This window comes from Thunnus thynnus, chromosome 16, assembly GCF_963924715.1.
Source record: "Thunnus thynnus chromosome 16, fThuThy2.1, whole genome shotgun sequence".
NCBI lineage: Eukaryota > Metazoa > Chordata > Actinopteri > Scombriformes > Scombridae > Thunnus > Thunnus thynnus.
In genome coordinates this window covers 20,627,178-20,651,232 of record NC_089532.1, presented here as the reverse complement: position 1 = coordinate 20,651,232, position 24,055 = coordinate 20,627,178, and the positions used below count along the sequence as shown (strand labels likewise).

General features: G+C 40.8%; 1 protein-coding gene across 1 annotated transcript; it reads left to right on the top strand.

The window, feature by feature from the left end:
- Nucleotides 1-1,577: 1,577 nt before the first annotated feature.
- On the top strand, nt 1,578-23,933 carry LOC137200443 (filamin-A-interacting protein 1-like). The gene is made up of 6 exons (XM_067615265.1): nt 1,578-1,805; nt 11,773-12,067; nt 12,632-12,805; nt 13,013-13,191; nt 19,430-22,235; nt 23,237-23,933. The coding sequence occupies exons 2-6, from the start codon at nt 11,780-11,782 to the stop codon at nt 23,441-23,443; spliced, it is 3,654 nt and encodes a 1,217-aa protein (XP_067471366.1). The 5' UTR covers nt 1,578-1,805; nt 11,773-11,779; the 3' UTR covers nt 23,444-23,933.
- The last annotated feature ends 122 nt before the right edge of the window (nt 23,934-24,055 follow it).

The window sequence follows — 24,055 nt, the reverse complement described above, 5'->3', positions numbered from 1 at the left end:
CAATTTGTATTTCTCTCTTTGTTCATCCCTTGTCAGTGTGGGCAATTATTAAAATAGTTGGTACACACCATCAACCAATCAAATAGTAGTGAAGCATCATGCAGTAAAACCTACATTTGGCAAAGATGAAAATGGTTGTATTGGGTCTTCTGTGTGTGTTTGTTAAGTAAAAGAGAGACATGTCACTCTGAGAATTTAATTTGAAATTGTCAATATACTGTATACTGTATTTCATATCTAAAGTCTGTAAAATTGTATTATTAAGTTATTTGACCTCACTGCTTACATTAAGATCATCTCCATGTAGCATTCAAGAAACAGCAACTTTCTACTCTCTTTTATAATAAGAAAATTTTCATTTTTCTTGGTATTAAATCTGAAGTCAAAGTCAGCTATTGGAAGTACAGTATATACTTGTTGAAGACCAGCACTGCAGGGAGAATTAATGAACTGATCACCTGTATACATAAAATGATTAAAGCTCCCAATAAATTGTCCTATTACTCTCTTGATATGATGTTGTGTGTTTGAGTCACACCAGTGGCACAGTGAAATTCATCCACACATCTTGGGGGAAATGTGGTTGTAGCTTGGTGACCAAGGGCTACTATTGCAGGATGAGGTCACCAGTGAAGATGCACTGTTTTCCGGGAAGCAGCAGTCCCCATTTAATGGGATCTATAATTATGAGTTAGACATCTAACCTGCCGGTCTTAATGCCCCTTTGTTATGGGTTAAAGGTCAATTTACCATAAAAGTTTACCTGGTGCTATAATACATATATATAAAGTACAGTATACCACAAATAATAAGGTTTGTGAACCAAGTTTAGGTGTGTTTACTTTCTACCGCATCCCTGGCAGGAGAGTTAACTATTCCCATTGATGCAGAGTACAATTACTGTACCTCAGATTTAGTTTGCTGGCCTAATTTAGATTGTTTTCAACAAGCAGGGCCAAAAAGGCGATGTAGCTGCCAAAATCCTGTGGAGTTTGGCCACACTCAGCCCTCCTAAGTCAGCAATTGGTGGTTCCTTGGACCACTGTTGGGGCTTGGGTGGCTGCTGCCACTGGACTTTCCCAGCATGGGAGAATGGCATGGTTCAGCTGTCACCAAGGGGTCAGTGGGAAGAGGTAGCTCTATAGCTGGCCAGCCAAAACATCTAGCATTCAGCTAGCCTCAGCTGCTAACAGTGCCCATGCTGGCAAGAGTGAAGGAGTTAAATATAGAGCTATACTTTTTTAGCCTGTGTGACTGTTGTCAAAAAAGAGTAGAGAGGGACAATGGAAGAAGTGGCCGAGTGAAAAGATCTGGCTCTGTGACAAAGGACATCACACTGCACCTCTGCCTTTCTCCTCCTGGGCAACGGCTTTCAACTGCTGAGAGGGAGTAGAATAGTCCCTGCCTACCTCCTTCACCCCCCTTTCTCCCTTTTATTCTGAGACTCACACACTCTTCAACTGACTTCTAGAAAGGAGAGGAGGGAGAGAAAATGAGAGGTGTGTTTTAGACTGCTACGCAGAGCAGAACTGGATAGGCTGTGGGAGGGAAAGAGGGAGGGAGGGTGAGAGAGAGGGAAGTTACAGTGCTCTGTTATTGCTTTCTACCATTCCCTGGCTGACCTGAAGAACTGAAAGGAGAGAGAACGAGAGCAGAGGATGGCTCTTTGTACCATTCAGTAGCCAGCGCAAGCAGACACCACAAGTGGACCACACGAGCCAGAGGATATTAGTGGATACTTTACTGCTAGGATTACCCTTGGTGTGACTACTAATTGCCCAAACCTGGGGACAACACAACAACAGGTAAGTCTCCTAAGATTCTTATAATGAACGCATTCCTGTTCTCCCTGCCCTTGTATGGGAAACAGCCAAAAACAACCATGTACGTCTGGCTAAAGAAGAGTTTATCAGCTGTTCCACTTTAGTGCTGTCAGACTGAAATACATGAAGAGGCACAGGTACAGGTGCTGCCATTGAGCTGCCATCAATTTATGAAGCCAATAAAGAGCAGTGTTAGGAAGAAATCCACATTCTTGGCTTCATTTGAGCTGCGGTTAGAGCTAGTCAGCACTGTATGAATGAAAGAACTCTTCCCTTATGCGTAATTAATTCAGCTCACTTTTTATACATTCAAATAATATGGATTTCTACATTTTGCATTAGTTACTTGCCCATGAGAAGACATGTGACTCCTCTTAGTGTTGTTAACAGCAATACAGCTTTGGCACTGAGACAAGGGAGTCATGAATCAAACATTTCTCAATGAATTACATCTTATGTTGCTGTATGAATAAGACCATTTAGTGTGTAGTAGTTTTGTGCGTCACATGTGGGAGGAAAAGCCCACCATTTCACCAGACAACAAGGGATGATGCACTGAGACACTGAGAATGTGAGAGAAAGAGAGGCTAATCCAGATCATTTATCAGGTCATGTTTGGGAATGATATGCACACACACAACCTTTACCCTCAGCTTCTCCCACAGCTGCCAACGCTCATTACAGGTGCCACTGCAGCACCCTGTAGCTCTCACTATGCCACTCACTGTACACGCACCAAATACAGTACACAAGTGCAAAATACACACACCGCTGAAGAAGATCTGGGGGCCCTCACGAGCTGCAGCATGATGACATCTTTCATCCAGAGTATTTATGGATTGTAACGATGCCAGAATGAATTCCATTTCATCCACATGAAGTCATCGGCCTTTTTGGAGGAGACATGGCTCCTGCTAACCGTTGTCTATTTGTCAAGACGCACATCACTTCAGTAAACTGGAAAGAAAAATGTATCTCACTCTCAGCGTGGGATTCCAGTGCAGGTGTGGCTCACGCTGCTCTCAAAGATCCTTTCTGTCAGCGTCCAGGGGCTCCGTGCGACCTCACCCTTCCTTTTTCGCTGCCTCCCACCCTCTCCAGCTGATGCGGCCTCAGTGATATCACCACTGACACATGACAAAGAGAACTGGTGGCGAGATAGCGCTCATTAACATTTTTGTGCTTGCTCCAGCTTTATCTGAGCGCATCCTTTGCTGGCTTGGCACATGATCTCTGGAGCTAAATCAGCCAAATGTCCACTTGAAAAAGACAAATTTGTGAATGTAGACTGAACAGTTATCAGTTCCAGCTTGTAAATGAATCAGTCTGACTGTAAATCAATAATGTGTTTAAACTGAAACCTAGTTGGCTTAGTGTGGATGTTTGCCAAAGCAGCACTGATTTGAGATACACTAAATGTATCACTGGCTTACCTCATGACATTACTTTAGCCCTATGTCACGAGAGTTGTTTCTCATGCACAAGATGACATAGTTTAGCGGTTAGATGTACCGTAACATTAACCTCTTTAGCACAGTATGAATGGACGGTCCAGACTTCTAAATTTGGATTTTGACCCTGCACAAGATGAGAGGTAATGCTGTGCTCCTGCATGAACTGCTTGTGGCATGTGCAGCGGGTTTCTGAAGAATTGCTTACCACTTAACACACAGAAACTGCTTTTTACAAAAAGAATAAGAGGATAAATAGCTAATGAAATCATTTGAATCAAATCTAAACATGTAAGAGTTGCAAGAACAAGACAAAATGCATTAAAGAGGAGAACATGTGCCTTAAAATGCTTCAAGTGCACTATTTTTATTATTCCTTGACACTTTTAAAGTCTCGTGTGCCTTATCAACTTAGTGACCCCATTCCTATCTTACTATGCATGTGTGTAAGCATGCATATGTGTGCATATAGGCTTTCATGTGTGGGAATGTGCATGAACCGAAACACAATATAGAAGGAGGTGGAGCTGGTGGTCACTGCCAGAAGTCGGTGTCTTCCCCATAGGTCTGGTGGGCCTCAACAACAGCTGTCACTGACACATGCACAGCTCCAGTTGTATAAGGGCCTCTGGTCTTGAATTCCAAAAATGCAGTTTAGACACATTTGGATATTTCGCAGAACAGTGGCACTTATAACTCATGTTCCCTTGGTTTAAAAATAAGTCCTGAAACTCCATAGCAACCCAAGATCTTCTGTAGATCATTTGATACTGTATGCTGTGCACAAGATGCCAAAGCATACTTAACAGTATAAACAGTGGATTGAACGTTAATTGGTGCTTGACATGGAATAATATTAGAACTAGTAAGGTCATTCATTAAGTTCACATAAAAATACCCCTAGTGTTGCAAATGTTTCAGGTCCATCACAACTTAATAAACTAACTAGTGTTTTTCCAGCCATCTCTAGCCCAGCTCATTAATCATGTGTTGGACCATTGAATCTCGCTCAGCAGGAAAACTTATTTTGGTTTAATGAAAGATTAAGATCCACCCACTCCATTCCCTGTTTTTCTCATTGGAAGTTGGACGACACGATCATGACTTTCAATGGATTGGTGTGTGATGACAGCCAATCAAAGAGCTCATCTGTCAGTGATGTCACTGACTTTGAGAAAAAGCATTGAGATATGGATGACTGGTCTCTGTGGTTGATTGTTATTCTGCGCCGAAGATTAAACACCACACTGTAATTTCACACAACTGTTAGTGAGACAGTGGGTTTTACAGTTCCCTGCTATTTCACTCTTTATTTTTGTTCCACCTGCAACAATTCATTTCATTGTTTTTATGATAGCTAGTTTTTGTCCTCTGAGAGAGATGGAAACAACAGACAAAAAAATCCAGTCACAATACCAAAACAAAACAATGCAAAACTTACCTATAAAACTTAAATGGGTGGTGGTGATGAAAACTTGGAACAGTGTGGTTAGTCAAATATTATATTATCATTCCAATCACTGCAGGGGATGATGACACTGCTCTTCTTTTTTGCTACTAGTGGTTGGGGAAACTCCAAAACAAGCTGACAAACATTCACACATACAGCTTAACATATTTTCACCTTGTTAAGTTATTCTGGCTAATAGAAAACAATTGCCTATTTGAACATCCAGCAGAAAATGAACACTGACTTGCTTTTTAACTCTGATTTGGTCTCCACCAACTCCCGAGAAATATATCTGGGTCTTTAAAAGTTAGATGTTTAACTTTCTTCACCTGCTAGTTGCTAACTTTGTCTGCTGTTCAGTTCTGGTTAGGTGTACAGTTGGCTTAGCAGAGTTTTTTTTTTAATGAAATCAACTTGAATGGCTTACAAGAATACAACCATGAATGTCCTTTTCCTACAATGACATATCAAAATATCTGCTGTGAAAAAGAGCTATATTGCCCACTGAAAGCAGCTTATTCAAAACATGTAATAATTTGACTAATTTTCAAAATGTTGATTAATGCAACTTGAAACTTGGGTTTGATCAAAATCCATTTTTAGGTCAAATATGGTCAACTGCAGAAAATTATTACACCAGAAAGTGAAAAATTGAAACCTGGGAAGGAAATGTTGAAAAGCTGATTATGTAGATGGTGGCCATACTTAATGCCAAAATATTTTATTACCATCTTTACCAGCTACTTGAAAGGCATGATTGAGTGTCCATAAACTATATATAGAGATATTTATATTCAGTCTGCCTTGTTAATGACATCAAGCTTCATTAGCTCATGACAACCTAACTTAAATAAAGTCATTCAACTCTTGGGGTTGTCATAGTGCAAAGGTGCCAGTGTGGCTACAGTGTGACAGCTTCTTCTAATCTACAAATGCAATCAAATGCCTCCACTATATGTGGGGAATGTTCTCTAAACCTACTCAGTAATAACTACAATATGAATAAAATGCCAGAGAACAATGTGCCATGGAGAGAGCAGGGCTTTCAACTCAAAACAATGCATTTAAATGAGGAAAACCTCAACACTGGTGAGCCAAATGGCCCAACTCATTACTGGGACCCCAAAAACTGGCAGTCAAAGAAACTGATTAGTTCTTCCTTTGAGGGAACACAGGATTTCTAGCCAAGTTCAGTCAGTGGAATTCTGATCTAGCAGGCGTTTAGACGAGACCTCAGACAAATGGCTGAGCCCATGACATTGTACAATATCTGAGTCTGCTTCATCCATATGTTGTCTCGCTGTTTCTATTCATAGAACAACCAGAACTTGATCTCCTCCTTGATCTCCATGCCGTAAAGATGATATCCAGTCATGCCATGTCTAGAAGAATCTTGTGCTTGATAAGGCGGTTTTGGTTTATAGATTCTCTCAACAGATTGAATAAATGCTGTTGCTACGGGAACTGCTGCAGATATTGAGGGAACAACTTAACATGGTTCGCTCCTAAGAATAATGGCTGCACTCTTGTTTCCTATTATGTACATTAATCAACTAATTATGACACATGGAGGTGAGTCATGGATTCCAGCTGCACTCATCCATATGCTTGTTGACAGTATGGCGCCTAAGAACATTGGGGTTGGCATGTTGTGAGACTGAACACAGTAGACATCAAAGTCTCTCACACACCAGTGTTCATAATGTATGATCCAAATTAGAGCCTGTTTCAACTTGTAAAAGATTTTTCTATCACTCTTGTGGATTTACAATAGGATTATATGAGTTCATCAAATACTCAAAGGGAATATCTGACAAACTGCCAACCAGCACAACATCATAAATGTGTCATAATGTGTCAAATGTCATATTTTACAAGTGACTGATTCAGGAACTACCTGAGTTCCTGAGAACTGTTGTGTTTGTCCTCTCAGCAAGGAAGTCATTCATGTGGACAATAATATGCAGAGAACATGCTACATTCCTCTTCATTTGCTTATTAGTGAAGCCTTAACTGCTGAAGCTACCGTAGGCTCCAGTGAGAGGATCAGGTTAATGTGACATCAGGAGAATACTACAAGATGAAACCCATCACCTATGCTGACATTTTGCTCCGGTATGACATGCCAACGTTAGAATTATTGTCGCTATAAAGTATTTATAGCCATCACTACAGCAAAACAAGCTGTAAATGCTTGAGTTTTGTCCACTAAGGCTCTTTGACAGTTCAATTTAGTATTAAATGCTCCTGAAAAGTAGAATCTGTTCATGTCTGTAGTTGGTGTAGCTATCTGAACAGAGAATGCTTGTCATCCTTCTCTGCTTACAGTGTCTTTATTTTCCTAGAACATGGCTGTTATGTAAAATCTGACCCAAGAGGTTGCTGGCTGTCTAGGCTGGAACGCGCTGTCCATCAAAATCCTGGAACAGACTGCAGCTTTGTACCCTTGCGTGGGAAATACTGTAGGTGCTCACAAAACTTTCAATATCATACGGATTGACTTGTAGCTTCCAATCTCAGCCACAGCTACAGTTTTGATTGAAATTCCCATATCTTGGCGGGCTACTGTGTTTTTCTTGTCAGGACGGACGAGCTTCTCAAGCGTACCACATTTTATCAGTGTCCTCTGGCAGAACAAGTTGCCAAACGCTTGCATGCGAAGAACATTTCCCACTCCTTATTTAGTCACATTGGGTTTCTGCTGTGAATATATCAAACTCTCCGAATTAAACAATTCATTTTCCTATAGTGTGTTGTTACATTATTTGCAGCTGCTATCCTCATCCTTCATCTCTGGCAAATGAATTTGGCTACATGCCAGACTTTAATCTCTAGACCTTCTCCCCTTCTTCAATTTTTCTCACTTCATCACAGACAAGCACACTGTTCACTAGTATTGTGGCCTGATATTACTGAAGATAAAGTATGTAAACAGGAACAGAAATGATACTAACTGAAGAAATAACAGTCTAATGTTTTAGAGCTCTGTAACAGGAATGTCTGCACATGAACACACCCAGCAGGCGTCTAAATCCAGACTATGTGCACACTTTAACATTCACCCATCCTTTGTCCCTTAGTTTTCATTTTTGATTAATCTGACAATGATTGTTTTGTTGATGAATTAATTCATCAATTGGTTCATGAAATTATGACCCTCACAAGCTCTGAAAGCCCAACTTGACGTCCTCAAATTGCCTGACCAACAGTCCAAAACTCAAAGATTTTCAAATTAAAGTAATAAGAAACCCAGAAAAGTGCATCTTTCACATTTGATTAGCTGAAATCATTGAATAAATGCCATTTTTTCTTTCTTTTCACCTGAATTAATCTCATATATTATTAAAATATTGCCTACTAATATTCTGTTGATCAACTAATCGATTAAATTGACTAATTATTTTAACTGTTAAGCAGAGTGTCCATCACTGATGATCTCTGGCATATGTTACATTACCTATGTCCCAATGTAGAGGCTGTTGAAGTGCATTTAATTCTTGTGTGTAAATGGAATTTCAAACCAGAGATAAAAGTCATGTAGTGACCACCAGTGGTATCCTCTGACTTGCTGACCACTGACAAGATTTTATAGCCCCTTTTTTCACTTTGGAGTGAAGGCACGTGTTTTGGTGGGGCCTATAAATACTCATATATGTGACAGCTGGACTTGCCCAAAGCCATAGAATAGATTTGGGGTCCTGCTTTAAATTTAGGCTCAGGCCTTGACTTGGGCCTCGCTGGGTATTACACCGCTCTTTCAAACTAACATTGTGCTAGCAACATTGTGCTGATGGTGTGTGGGCATTGTGACAGTTGGCACAGACCTCAGAGTAAATACTTATTGTCTGACAGCCCATATCCTTTATTTTCCATAAAGACAACTGGGAATGTTGCATGCCAGACTGGAATGCAGGTCACGTGACTTTGGAATTCCTATTTGCTGCTCTGGAGAATTCACTACAATCAAGACGGCAGTGACCCATCAAGGTGGATCAAGCATCATATTGATGACAAATACTTGTCATCAGTAGCCTTTAAAGGCTTGTCAAACAAAATCCTGTCACCCGTAGACCCTGTGAAATTTTAATTATTGTTACTATGACCTACAGGTGTCCAGGAAATTTGTACGAATCATTAACCAATCCATGTAAATTTAGATGGAACTCAACGCTCCTGTAATCTATTTTTTATACTTAAAATGGATCACATAAATGTGTAATGTGAAAGGTGTTGCTCATAGTGATAAATCTACAGGGGATTATCACATTACTTCGCAGTTCCCTTCTTCAGCTCTACAGTGTTTCACCATCTTTCAGTTCATTGTTTTGGTTTTACTTTACTATTTTGATTCACTCTCACTTCTTTTATCAGCGTGGTTTCTGTGGCAAAAGCAGGGGGCTATTTTCAGCAAAAAAGCTCTAAAAATCAACTGAACATTACCTGCCCAGCACCAAACATCAAACAGACGGTGTTAGCAACTAGCTGCTGAATAAAATGGAGTATTTAGCAGTTTAAGAGCCAGATGTTTATGTCTCTGAAGAATTGGTGGAGACCAAAACAGAGCTAAAAGGAGGTGAATATTGGACGTACATTCAGGTGGACACAAACATGACTCCAAATGAATGTTAACATTGCTCCATGTCTTTATGATATGTGAATAGGCTACTGTTTGCTAACATGTTCACCATATCAGTTTAATAAAATGGTAATTTGTCCGCATTGTGTTTACAACTTTAGTTACTTTATTAGTTAAGGCAAGTTCAAGTAAACTACTACATGTCATGGAGTTTCAAATAGAATAGTTCAGTCACCACAGGAGGCCCAACATAGAGAAAAATGTGTTGAGTCAAACAGAGAAGTTGAGGTTAACAGCTGAATTGTTTTTAGACCATTTTAGAGGAAATTCATTTGACAGTGTACAGGCTACTGTGGAAATGTATTTTTATAACTTTTTATAGTCATACAGTTCTCAGCTATAACTACAAACACCCCCACACTCTCCAGCTTGCTCTGTTGAGGAGGGAGAGATGCTGCAAAATGAGGTAAGCACATACAGTAGCTTCATTGGATTTTCATGGCATCAGCCCAGAAATTAAAAATAAACTGTTGAGTGCCTAACTCAGTGTCGACCATTTTGTCGCCAGTACTGAGGAGCTCTGCCCAAGTCATAGCACTACACATGTTTCATCACTCTCATGTGCCAGTTGTGCCAGTTTGAATGCCCTCCACCCCTGGGCATTTCTCATGTCTCATTCAAATTCGCTGGCACTGCTTGAATGGTGGCATGAACACTGTAAGCATTTGTCTACACCGCTGTACTACAACATTTGACCCTATGATAGTGAGCCCACAGCTGAAACTAATAGTTATGGACAGGAAAGAAGGCACTGCAATTAATCTCCAGTTGAGAACCAGCTCTCTCTGGAGCCAACGTGCACTCACTGAACTCCGAGACGTACTGTAAGATAAGGAATGTACTTAATGTGTTGGTTTGTCAGATTTTTTTTTCTTTTCTGTTTGAACCTCGAGATGCAGACGCTGCTATCTTGCGCTCTTCCCTCTCATTTGCTTGGGTCTTTTTTCCTGGAAACAGGTGGGATTTAAAAGAGGTTGGTTTCAAGCATCATTAGAATTCTTAACTTTGCTGACCACTCTTACAGAAAAAGATAAACATTCCTCTTTCAGATGAACCAAAACCTTTGTTAGACTCCCTGCCAAACCTTTCTACAGTGGATATAGTCTAATTCTAATTCCTCTTCTATAACAGTACGCTTTGAACATCTTATTTTAATCTAGTTACACAGACTCAAATGGGCCTTGATGTTACCATCCTGGACCTCCCAGATTGCATAAAGAGATTCCTTCCTAAATACAATATGTATGAATGCACAGTTTATTTGTTTTGTGTGCGCTGTTGCATCTGCTTAACAGAGAATTCATGACATTTTGGCGAGCTTGTACAGGATGTCTCAATGTATGATTCAGAGATCAGGGTGCTGTGACATCAACAGGGTGATACAAAGGGGATTTTAGGGGCCGGGGGCGTTTTCTGTTTGTAATTAAAAAGTGAGGGTGATGTCATATCTGAAATCAATCAAAAATAAGAGTGCACTTGCTCGCTATCCCAAGGCTGTTGTTAGAGAGCTTAGCCACACACTCTACATGTCTTGTAACTATGTAGACTTCTGTCTTGATGTACAGTGGGTGTTTGACCATTTAATGCAAAGTAAGAGTGAGCAACACATTCTTCCAGCCCCGTTCTGTCTGTGTTAAAGTAATCATGGTTACGATGCAAGCATGTTGCAGGTCACCTCCGCATGACTGGTGTCGTCGTAAGTGATTCATGTAGCAAAATTAAATTGAGAGCCTGTCATCAACTGATTTATTTTCAGGATCTGGATAAAAAGTTTTGACTCAGATTTTTAATGCCAGCAGAGAAGGTTAAAGCACTCAGGAGTGCCACAAATGCACTTCCAGACCGTCAACACTCAGAATGAGATACACAACCCGGGATGTGTCAGGAATGCACACAACCACATAATATGCAAACATACACACACAGTAGTGGGTAATTGTAGATCTTTATTCCAGATTAGGAATGTTACATACGAAAAATTTAGACAAAGATGTAGGATTTGGTGGATTTTTGAGCTTCCTAATAGCTAACCTTACACTTTGTGCTTAGGACTGCCATTTCTCCAAGAATTGTAATTCTGTGTATGTGTACTGTAAGTGTGTTTTTGTGTGAGTGTACACATCAATAGGTAAAAGTGGGTCAGGAAGGCAGTGAATGGGGAGTTGTGAGATGAGGAAAGATACTCAAGGCCAAAGTCATAAAACTCACTGTAAGTTGCGACCATGCTCTATCACAATCTGAAGCATTGCAGTAGAAAGATAGAAGGCAATTTCAGAATTAGACTGAAATGGCTGAAATTGAATAATAAATTCTGGAAACAAAAAAAAGTGCCAAAGCTAAAAAAAACAAAACATGCACATGAATGGTACTGTTTCTTCTAAAACTATCCTGTTTCTTCTGTCGTTGTTCCAGGTAGAAGATGAGGTCCAAGAGCAGTGGGGTGGAGAACCAAGCCAATGGGGTGCTTGGGGTTCCACAGGGTGACCATGACATCAGCCAAGACCAGGAAGTGGGTCTACCTGTGAAGAGCATGAAGGCCAAAGTTCAGCAGAAGGAAGGCGAGGATGAGCTAGAGGTGGAGTTGATCTCTGACAAAGAGAAGCTGCTGTTTGATTCCACCGAAGCTGGAGAAAAAAGAGGGGACATCATGGATCTGTCCAAAGGGGATCTGCTGAAACTGCTGGGAATCATGGAAGGAGAGGTTCAGGTGGGTTGGCCAGGATCTGCGGGAATTTTCCTTTATCACTTTTCACACAGAAGTTACAGAAACTGGATTAAAACAGTGTATATCTCAGTCAATTATATTTGGGATATAATAGGTCTTTGACCTTTGACTTGCTGTTATCTGTACAATAATGCATGGTTCATGCCAGTGAAATGTATTGTGGATGAACGCAAAGTCAGATGGAATGGAAAGTGCCAATGCTTGTGCTGGACTGAGTTAGACTGTAATTTTTTGCACAATAGCTCTATCTTGTGGTTGAAAATGGCAGTTCAACATGCTAGAGAAAACAGGCAAATGTGCTATGTTTTTAGCAAATGACTATTGCTAAATAATGACAAAAATGCTACAGGGGTTCCAAAAAGCTAAAAAGGGGGGTTCTATCCAATGACATTTGAGAAAAATGGCACATTTACAACATGTATGAGGCTATTTTTAATGCATTTTTTTTTACTTCTACATTTTTGGGACAAAGCAACAGGTATGAAGCCCTGCTCAAGCCATAATGTGCTGTAACATTTTTCTCTTTGTATATCTGTGTGATTTCAGGCCAGAGAAGATGTTATCTGCATGCTAAAGTCCAAACAAGCTCTCCCAGAGACCCTTGAATCCCAGTATGGCTCTGCAGTCCCTGGCTCAGCCCTCCAAGCCCTGCAGAGGGACAGCTTCATCACTGGCACCAAGCCACACAATGACAGTGTCTACCAAAAGCCTATGGTTGAGGTCAGTCACAGCAATGTTTCTGTTGTTCGCAAAATGTCCAACAAGTCAAACTTTTAGGGATTATGAAGATTACATTTTTATTGACGGGTTTTCTAAACTCTTGATGGCCCTGACACCTCGTAAAACCACAAACAACAGCTAAACCTTAAAGCCAAGTGAAATCATATAGTTTTTGTATTGCTCTGTGTGTGTGTTTGCCTCTTGTAGCTGGATCGGCTGCAAGAGAAGCACAAGGAGACATACCGGCGGATGCTGGGGCAGTTGCTGCTCGCTGAAAAGTGCCACCGCCGCACCGTCCACGAGCTAGACACAGAGAAACGCAAACATGCTGACTACATGAACAAGAGTGACGACTTCACCAACCTCCTGGAGCAGGAGAGAGAAAGGTGAGGAGAGGAAGCTGTGGGGCATAAAATTTGACCCCATGATTAAGACAATAGGGCAACAGATAAAACATGGAAACCTATTCTTCAATGAAGTACTTACTGGTTGTTGAAAAGACAGGATCATTTGGTATCTATAGAAAATGATTTGAGAAGGTTGCCAAACTAACCCTTTTTCAGATGCACATTAGTCCTCGATGCTCTTCTGATGTAATGTTTCTTGCAGTTCCTGCTTGATCTTTACCCCTATTATTTCCAAATGTGGAAGAACAAATAATATCTATTAGCAGGAGAAATGAAAAACTGGAGCAAGCAAAATGAAGAAAATAGTGTTTCTGTAACAAAGATCAAAACACATTAAAATACATATAAGTCAAGCAAGTTTGATCAGTTACTAACATAATACATACAGTATATGTTTTGCATATGGAGACTTAGCTGGAAAGAGAGATGAATGGTGAAAAGGAAACAGGTTGGGGAGGGGAGGGGTGAAGAGAGGAAGAGAGGAGGGGGAGGAGGGTGTAACTGAAAACTTGAATTTGAGTGCCAACTTGGTTAAAACCAATGTGAAACACATTCAGTTTAAGAGGAGGGGGGAATCCAAGGGGGAAAGTGGAGCAAAGGAGCAACATCGGATAATGTGTTAAAGATGGCCTCATCAACCCAGTGAAGCACAAGAGAGGTAAGAGGAGAGCAGGGAGTTGCTTACTAAAGTGATAACCTCACATACCTTGGTTTGACAGGGAAGAGGCACGGAGCTGAGTGGAGTGGAAATGAGAGGAGGGAGGGTGGAGTGGAAATCGTAGGTGAGCAAGGGGTCATGGCTCTTTGCTGTGGGAAAGAGGGAGGTCAGGAACAGAGAGGGGAGGAGACGAGGCCTCTGGTGGAGGGACAGGAGGAAAAAGACAACTGAAGGAATAAAGGACATTTCAGAGGGACAAATCTCCCATGACATCATCTCTGAAGTGAAGTCATCGCTGAGGTTGCGACCTTGTGTTTTGGTCATGAGGAGACAGAGAAAGAGGGACGCGCACACTTTCCAACATCAGAGAGAGGATGGTTACATCACGTGTGTGTAGAGGGCCTCACAGAGATCAAACACGCTTGGTTGTGAGTGTGTTAATGTGCACTGAATGCGTATGAGAAAGGAGGCCCTACTAATTAAAGTACTCACAGATGAAAGAGTTTAATTGGCTGTTGATTGTTGAGGAATGAATTTAGTTGCAATTCCCATAACACATCACTGTCCCCTCTCACACAATAGATGATGGGGATATTGTATTAATATTTATTGTATAGTTAATATGTGGTCCACTATTTATGTTTGTAGTTTAACAAACAGGCATAATAGCATGTGTGAGATAGGCAGAGCAGGAGAGACAGCATCTGTTTTGTACTGTATATAAAGCCGGTCATCTGCAGAACAGACCAGAAACCACTTATATGCTGCATTTCATGAACTGTCAAAACTTCAAACAGTTCATTTGCAGCAGTGACCCAGTGGAGGCACACACTACCTGTCTTCCTTAAGCTTTTACTGCAGGACCCAGGAAATAGACCATGGAAACTAAATCACAGTCATGACAGCAGAGCTGCTATCACACTCTGAAGAGAAGGTTGGGAAAAAAGGAGCATACTTCAGTTTAGTATTATATATACTCTTTTAGCTGGATTCAGGAGACAGGGGCAGAAGGTAGCCGTGATTTAAAACATTTCAATAAAGAATTCACACTGAAGTATGTTACTGATTGTAAATCAATGTGCACGCTTACTTAAGTGAAACAATGTTTTGTGTACTTATCTAGAGTGAAGTTTATTATTGCAATCAAACAGGTTGACAAAGGATTTCAAACCAGGGCATCAAAGAATTATGTATGCAAAATACACCATTTAAGAATTGTAAGGCTGAACATGTTATGTTGAGGATTTTCTTTGACTGACTTCTGACTAAGCCTGACTCCCAAACACATCTAACCTGAAACAAAGTGCATGCATGAATGAGTACAGAGGTAAAGCAGAGATAGAATCATGAGATGAAAGTCAAGTTAAGCTTTTTACTTTTTTGTGCTGGTAAATTTGTGCATTTTGCCATATTAAGAAAAGTAGTTATGACAGCACAGGTGGACCTTTAGGAAGTGGTGAATTAATGACAAACCACAATGCTAGCAGCCACTAAACACAAAGTACAGTTGAGGCTGAAAGGAATGTCATTAGTTTTACAGGAATTTGGTCATATTAATTACATATATAAGTATTGAACAAATTAAAATTTTGACCCGATGATGGTACTTGATGAAAAGTTAAGGGATCACCACGAATGTCTTTGCCAAATTTCATGTCAATCCATTCAATAGTAAAGACAATTCACTAAACCCCCAAAACTGCCAGGGGATCATCTTCTGTTGACCATGAACGTCTTTATAAAATTTCACTGTGATTCATCTGATAGTTGGGGTTTTTCAGCCTGGACCGAAGTGGTGGACAGGCAGACAGACTGACATTCCCATCTCTAGAGCCATATTGCTAGCATGGCTAGTAAAAATAGCATTGATTTTATCAGGATCAAAACCTTTAAACACTGGGAACAGAGGGCCTACACTATAGTTTTTAGCATGTGATACAAATCATAGCCAAACTGACCAGTGCTTTACTTTCATTTGATACTTGGTTTACATGCATATAAGAGGTGACCTCCCTCCTATGCCAGCAGTTTCCATGGCCAAGTTATCCTCTGTCACCTCATGAACAGGGTGAAGGAGTTGAGGTATGATAGGTCTCACTCTGTCAGCACCTGCAAAGCCCAGATTGTCCTAACTGTGCCGTATAAGGACACAACGAAGGATATATAAATAGAAAATGGCAGGAGAAGAAGTAAACCATGGCCGAATGGACAAGTTGACACCAATACATAAAATACAGACATGCACATGAATGTAAACATACTGTGGATAAATATATGCAAAAGGGCATGAACAGACCTTTGCACGAATATATGAGCGCCAACACCTAAACAGACACAAGCACAGACGTAAGAAAATTTGCCATGTCTGTTACCGCTCTGTTTTGACATTTTCTTTCTCGGGTCAGATGGAAATACAATATGTCATCATCTCATTCTTATCAATTTGATGTCCTCCAGAGTGATGAGAACGAAGTCAAAGGTTTGGTGCCAAACATCTGCAGGAATGCAAAGGATGGGCACCAAATAAGCTGTTTCTCACTGATAGCCATGAGCCATTAGCACCCTCTGAGACAACATAGCAATTAATATGTCAAGAAGGTAAAATATTTAAGTGGCATGGTGGTATGTTCAATGATTAACGGAAGAAACAGTTAGGGAGTCTGAAAGGGTGTGAAGTCACGCACACAAAATGGAATGCTCACCTGCAGCAGATCTCAAGATGATTATATTGAAATTAAAGACTAAACTGACATTTTTCTTGTCATTTTAAGACCTTATGAGAAAATCTACAATATTCAACCATCTGTCAATGAATCATATACTGTATATACAGTATGTAGACTTATTGTGGTTGTCTTTAAAAAGTCCAATGTCCACTTTGCTTCTGATTTCTTTCTTTTAGCAGCACATCAGTCTAATGTACTGTACATTATCACTTTGACTCTCTTGCTTAACAGTCAATGCTTTTTCTCTGTCAAGAGAGGTCGTTACTGTACAACACAGGTGTTTTGACAGCTTTTTGGCAGGTCATGTCTGCTTCAATCCTCAGCCTCCTGACACAGAGGGGCTGCAGTGCCTCTGAGCAAATTCCCCAGGAAACATGGGATGAAATGTTGTTCCATGATGAAAAAAATGCTCTCTCATGGTTTTTGGCTTACGTACTGCACCTGTGTATTTGCTTAACAAATGTGTTTTTAGTTCATACACACACGTTTGAGTTACCAAAGAAGTTAAAACTCATTTAAAAACTCTCTTAAACCTAAAATGCGCTTGAAAATGTTGAAACTAAGGCAAATAACACTATAGCACCTTGTGCACATAATAATAGGAACATGTTTCTTAGGGAGTGTCTTTCTCTAGTTAATCTGCTTTTCTTTATGTATGTTGGAATATACATAAAGCATGTGGATTATCACTAAGCCTTTGTTTTTGCCACTTAGGACTGGATATACTGTACACAGCCAATGTGTCCATAGTTATTTCTTCTTGGATCTCCTCAGTAACAGTCTTGAAAGATTCAACTATAGTTCTTACATGACTTGAACATCGTTGCCAAATACCACTGACATCATGACTTTGACCTTTGTAATTTTAGAGTGCCAATTCCTAGAGTGTCAATGACATCTGACTGTGTAAGTATAAATTTTAAGAGCCACACTCTGAGATCTGGATGGCTCCTTAGTACAGTAGCCAGAACCATTAATCTCACTTGGCAATAAAGGCTGCTGCTAAAATGAATCAATGTAAACATTTACTGCCATTTACAAATTGAGAATTGGCATTTAGAATTTCAAACTGAGTGCATTTGCAGAGATGTTGTGAAAACGGTGGTTTGTTACATGATTACTGTAGCTGTAGCTATACAGTCCCATGCAACAGTCTCGGTATAGCACTTCATAAACCTATTGTCATGGCTACGTTCATCCTCCCAGATCTTCTTCCCCTCAAGAGACATCCAACTCATCCATATCTGGTTTCCTCATCACATGTAGACTTTGCAGGGAACCCAGTTCTAGTCCAGCTTCCCCCCAAATGGAACTACAGCAGACATTCTCTCCAGTGTCTTGTACCAGTGAGATTATGGCTTCTGGTCCGTGTACTTTCAAAAATGGAAATATAACTTGATTTGCATCGAACATGCACTGAACCTGATATTGTCTGAGAAAGCTTTTCTCTAAAAAGATGCTATATTGCTGTGAACATGCTTTAATAGTAAAATATACAGGATGTACAGTAGCAGCAGATCTTTGTAAGATATTTGAAAACCTGGTTATAATTGTTTTCCCTCAAAAATGCCCATGTTTTATGAAAGCATGAAAATTGGGTTGAGTTTTGCAAAACACTCCTCCCGTGGCAATGATCCCACCCCCTTCACATTGTCCAAAGTAGAGCAGCACACACACTCTCATACACACATTACTGACTTATATGGATGAGGTGCCATCATTCAGTAGAGGTCCGGTGGGGCTCCAGTGTATTTATTCACCTTTCTTTGTCCTGATAACATGCTTGGAATGTGACTGTGGATACTTTGTGGAAAAGGAGGCCCCTGCCACTTCTCATGCATTCTAAGTGGATTTTGTATAATGGCAAACATGCTCATGAGCTGCCTGTAGAGCATCCATAAGTGGGTAAGTTCAGAATGGGGTTTGTTTCTGGGGTGTTGGGACTCCATCCACAATTGTGGATATGTTGTGACCGAGGCTCACTTTGAACCTTTAGATGTAATTTAAGCTGTACATGCACACACTTCCTTGTTTCCCTGGTGCCTATAATTTGTTTTCTTTTTTGCATTGCAAAAATGTTCAGGTTGAATTTTGTTTCAGTGTGTTCCTGGGAGTGGAGAGGAGAAAATACAACTTTGCATTCGATCTGCTTTGCATGCATTTTGTTGGAGGCTGAGATGAGAATGGGCATGAGCAGCATAGAAAGGAGCTAAGAGAAAAGAAGACCACTTGGTGAGGGGGTGTTAGTTAAACTTTCACTAGCAGTTTGTGCCCTTAGTATCTGTCCCATCAGTAGGGATGTAAATAGCAGAGTTGTTGTAGTGTAAAAGTTTCCCTCAGGAGACATGAGTCTCTTTATAAAAGTATTGTAAAGTATTGGATGTATAATCTTTCTTGTATTGCACAATATGATCAATTAAATATTGTGTTACACTAGATACTGTAGTTAGAACTGGTGTAAAGTGTTCCTGCTGCCAAATATAACATTTTGTTTGGTAAAATGTAGCTGAATTGCTGGATTTTTGTGAGTGAAAGTTTAAAAGGTTTGACTGAAAAATGTGTTTCTTTTGGTAGTTTATTTTGACATTATAATTTCCATGAATACAGAAAACTTTGACATGCAGAAAAACTTTAAATGTATGAAATGTCTGAATAGACTAAGGATAGTTACAGAAGATGACTGAAGATTAACTTGGACATTGCATCCTTAAATGAAAAAAGTAACTCATATTTCCAATTACACAATGGCAAGCAAGCACAGTGACAGTAGTGACTTTGGAATTAATAAAACACTAAACTAATGCCCTGCTATTTTTCCCACTCACACTTTTAGACTAAAGAGGTTGCTTGAGAACGAGAAAGCCTACCAGGTAAGAAAGGAGAAGGAGCACTCTAAACGTCTGGCCAAGGTGCGAGAGGAGCTGGTCAAGCTGAAGTCCTTTGCCCTGATGTTGGTTAATGAGCGCCAACAGCACCTGGAGCAAATGGACAAACAAAGCCAGCAGGTCCAGGAACTCAGCCAGCAGCTACAGCAGCGGGAGCAGGCACTGAGTGAAGCCAAGGAGCACGCTCAGGAGGATGGCCACAGGGTACTGAGCCTGGAAGCTGAGCTTAAAGAAAAATCTGCCAAGCTCACCCAACAACATGAGGAGATGAGTGCCAAACTGGCCAGTCAGGAGCTCCACAACCGTCAACTCAATGCAAAACTTTTAGGGCTTACGCATAAAGTGGAGGAGCTGGAGGAGAGCAACAAGGTTTTGTGTAAATCTGAGGACGAACTGCAGGAGTTGAGGGACAAGACTAGCAAAGGGGAGTGTGGGAACTCCAACTTAATTGCTGAGCTGGAGAATTTACGGAAGCGGGTTCTGGAGATGGAAGGAAAAGATGAGGAGATTACCAAGACTGAAAATCAGTGTAAGGACCTAAGGAAGAGGTTACAAGAAGAAGACAGTAAAAGTAAAGACCTCAGGCTGGAGGTGGAGAAACTCCAGAAAAGAATGATGGAGTTAGAGAAACTTGAGGATGCCTTCAGCATAAGCAAGACTGAGTGTGCACAGTTACACACTGCTTTGGAAAAAGAGAAGGGCCTGACCAAAGAGCTCTCTGACGAAGTTATAGCTCTCAGGATACGAATGAAAGAGCTAGAGTCTTCTGAACTCAAGTTAGAAAAATCTGAGCTGAGCCTTAAGGATGACTTGAGTAAGCTGAAGTCATTGACCGTGGCTTTGATGGATGAACGGAAGACCCTGATGGAAAGAATGAAATCAGATGAGAAGAAAAAGGAGGATTTGAGTAAGATGGTCAAAGTTGAGCAGAGTAAGGTTATGGAGGTCACTGAGAAATTGATAGAGGAAAGCAAAAAGCTCTTGAAGTTGAAATCAGAGATGGAAACCAAAGTAGAGACTCTAACAATAGAAAAGGGGGAGCTTGGCACAAAGCTAGCATACGAAATTGATAAAACTAAGGATCTTAATTCTAAGGTCAGTCAAATGAAAAAGAGATTGGATGGGTTTGAGCAAGCAGAAAAGCTGTCCATGAAGAATTCAGTGAAATGTGAGCTGGGACGAATGTCTGATTCCGTTAAAAGAGAAGACAACAAAGTTAAAGAGCTGACCTTTGAAATTGAGCGCCTGAAAAATCGTCTCAAACAACTTGAAGTGGTAGAGGGAGATTTGATCAAGACAGAGGATCAGTATGACATGTTGGAGAAAAGGTTCATAACTGAACAGGACAAAGCCAACATTCTTTCCCAGCAAGTGGAGGAAATGAGGAGTCAGATAGCACGGAACAAAGCAATTGAGAAAGGAGAGGAGGAAAGCCAGGAGGAAGACCTCCAACAGCGATGCAAAAGAGAAGAGGCCAAAACCAGAGAACTGCAGGCTGATGTTGTAGCCCTCAAGGAGAAGATCCATGAGCTGATGAACAAGGAAGACCAACTTTCTCAACTGCAAGTGGATTACTCTGTCCTACAGCAGAGGTTCTTGGAAGAGGAGGAGAAAGCCAAGAACATGGGCACTGAGGTTTTCCATCTTACCAAAGAGCTGGAAGTAGCAAAACGTCACAGTCGAGCACTAAGGCCAAGTGTGAATGGGCGGAGAATGGTGGATGTTGCTGTGACATCCACTGGAGTACAGACAGAGGCATTGTCTGGGCCAGGAGAGGAGGATACCCCAGCTGTGTTTATCAGGAAGTCTGTTCAAGAAGAGAATCACATCATGAACAACATAAGACAGAAGTGCCTGAAGAAGCCAACAGAGAAGACTGGTGCCATTGAGCGGTGCCCTTCTTCTAGCAGTGATCTAGGTATGAAGAAATCCTGGATTCCCTGGATGAGGAAAAAGGACAATACCTCTCATGAGACCAGCCTTGGAAAACCTCTGCACATTAACGGAGATCCTTTGCCCTCTGAACTCACCATGTCCCAAAAGCAAGGGCAGCCTTTACACATTCGAGTAACACCAGACCACCAAAACAACATGGCCACCCTTGAGATCAGCAGCCCCACTTCTGAGGGTGTTTTCTCTAGCTCAGCTCCACTCAGCCCCAATGCATTTCATCCTAAATCCAGAATCACAATCATTCCCACCAACTCTGCTGCAAACCACAGGGGGAAGTCCACCACTGGACATCATGGCCCCGAAAGAGCCAAGTCTCCAGTCACCATCACAACTATATCCAGAGCCAAGTCTCCAGAAAGCAGCCGAGCTTCCTCCTGTGCTTCAGCAAGGCCCTTGTCCCCTGTCTCCATTATGACAGTCAGCACTGCCATCATGCCTGATAAATCTGCCTCCCCAGAACCCCAGGAGATGACTATGGGCCGGGCTGTGTTCAAGGTTACCCCTGAGAAGCAGATGGTCCCAATGCCTATAAGGAAATGCCACAACAACACTAGCATGATCACCACCACTGACGATAACAAGATCCATATTCATCTAGGCAACAGCATCACCCCGAAGATGGTAGTCAGGCCAGTGACCGCTGTAACAGAGAACAAGGAAATGACCTTATCAACTGGGACAGTTTTACGCTCCCCCCGCCAAATCACCACCACCACTACCAGGAGCACCCAGAGCAAAGTGATGAGCAGTATTACCATTTCCCCTGTTACATCTACCACTACTAGACCCACACAAAGCATGGTAAGTTTTACTTAAAGATTCAGTTCATCTCTAATGCGAAAAACATATTTTTTCCTGATATGATTCTGGTAAAATCGTCCAGGTCTTGCTATATCTGCCTCTGAGACTTCATTTGTGGTGTTTACGGTACATTTAAAGTATTCCACACCAATGTGTCTCACCAGAAACAGTGTCCTTGTTAGTTTGGATAATCCACAGACCTTACTTTGCTTAGACGGACCTTACCTTTAACAGATGTAATTGTAAGAACTTGTTACAAAGTGCCCTTGGCAGAGGGTATTTCCAATGAAAATTCTCATTCACCTCTATTGTATTGGGTGGGCGGCATCTTAAAGCCTGCGCAAATAAAACTACAACTATCTGCATGATCAGATACCACTGTTGGTAAATAGGGAAATATATTTTTTGTAATTTGGGTGAACAAATATTTTACTATTTGATACTTACATATTTAGTACATGTGATGTTTTATGAGGTGAAATAAGTTAACTCTCAGCTTTATCTTACACTACACACAAATCAATTATGATTGAGGAATCAACATTGTGTTGGTGTTTCAGTGGACCTTAAAATATGCTCTTTGTGGATCGGATGGATAGCGTGACAGAAATGGCCCTGTGGGCTGGCTCCAGAACAGCAAAGCTAATGATGTGGCATTTTGCCACCCTGCTACAGTCATGCTGTAATTTATAGTTGTTACACAGTGTTTACATTCACAAACAGCCATGCAGGGCTCAGTGCCCTCTGGCTGACACAAAACAGCCTTGCACGAGTAACAGCACACTGAAACCTCACCAGGGTGACTGCTCACTCACTTGGTTTGAAGTGAAAGAATGAATAAACATTCACATTTTTCATTCACACAGTACCTATAGTGCATATGATCAGTTACATTGTTCAGGAATTTGGAATTCCTGTTATGGGTTTTTGCCCTTTTTCCATTATTCACTCTTTATGTCCCCCTGTCTGAGAAACTGTACTCTCTCCCTGTTATCAAACAGACTGGGCATGATGCCCAGGCACCTCGCACAGGGCTGACCCGCATCCCAATGTCCAAGAGCCTGAAGACCGGGAAGGCTGTGCTTGGATCCCTGGGGATCTCAAGTGGAGTGAAGCTGGAGTCACGAGCTGAGAGTCAGTCTATGAGGATAGAAGTGAAGAAAACCACTGTGAATAGTAATAATTTTCAAAATGGAGGAAAAGGCTGATTGATGTCCAATGACAAAGTACTCATACATAACTAAAAATGGTGCTACAGAGACAATAAGACAACAGCCACAATAAGAAAGAAAATCTAAAGTGTCCCGATGCAATTCAGTAACTAGAAATGCTGTTTTATTAAAATCTGCAATTAATTTGTAATTTTTTGTAAACTCTTTTTGTAAAAGAACTCTTTTTTTGTTTTCTTTTGTACTTGTCTATGTCATATCCATTTCTGTCATTCAAATGGAAAAAATATTTTTATTTAGTGTGTATTGAGGTGGGGATTTGGGTTAAATATTATATCAGAATATGCTGCTACTAACTGCTTCTTGCTTTGTGTGATCAGCTCACATATAATGGGTTTGTTCATATATTTCATAAGGAATTTGACACAAGATAGGTAAAGCTATTTGTTTTAATGTAAATTATGTTTATTTTTTTCTGTAAAGGATTTGTAATGAAAAGTATTTTAAATAAAACTGATTTTAAAAGGGAGTGCTCATTTAAGTTGGAAAATAAGCAACACAAACATGCAGCAAAAGACAGAGAAAAAAGTGTGTTAATCTTTGCAAACAGGTCGAAGTCCAAGGGTGTAGTTTTTGGTTTTAACTTTGGTA

Excerpts from the sequence above, each read along its gene's own strand:
- LOC137200443 (XM_067615265.1), top strand. The coding sequence starts at position 11,780 with ATGAGGTCCAAGAGCAGTGGGGTGGAGAACCAAGCCAATGGGGTGCTT. Across the intron at positions 12,068-12,631 it reads TCATGGAAGGAGAGGTTCAG|GCCAGAGAAGATGTTATCTG; the intron begins GTGGGTTGGCCA and ends GTGTGATTTCAG. Across the intron at positions 13,192-19,429 it reads CTGGAGCAGGAGAGAGAAAG|ACTAAAGAGGTTGCTTGAGA; the intron begins GTGAGGAGAGGA and ends TCACACTTTTAG.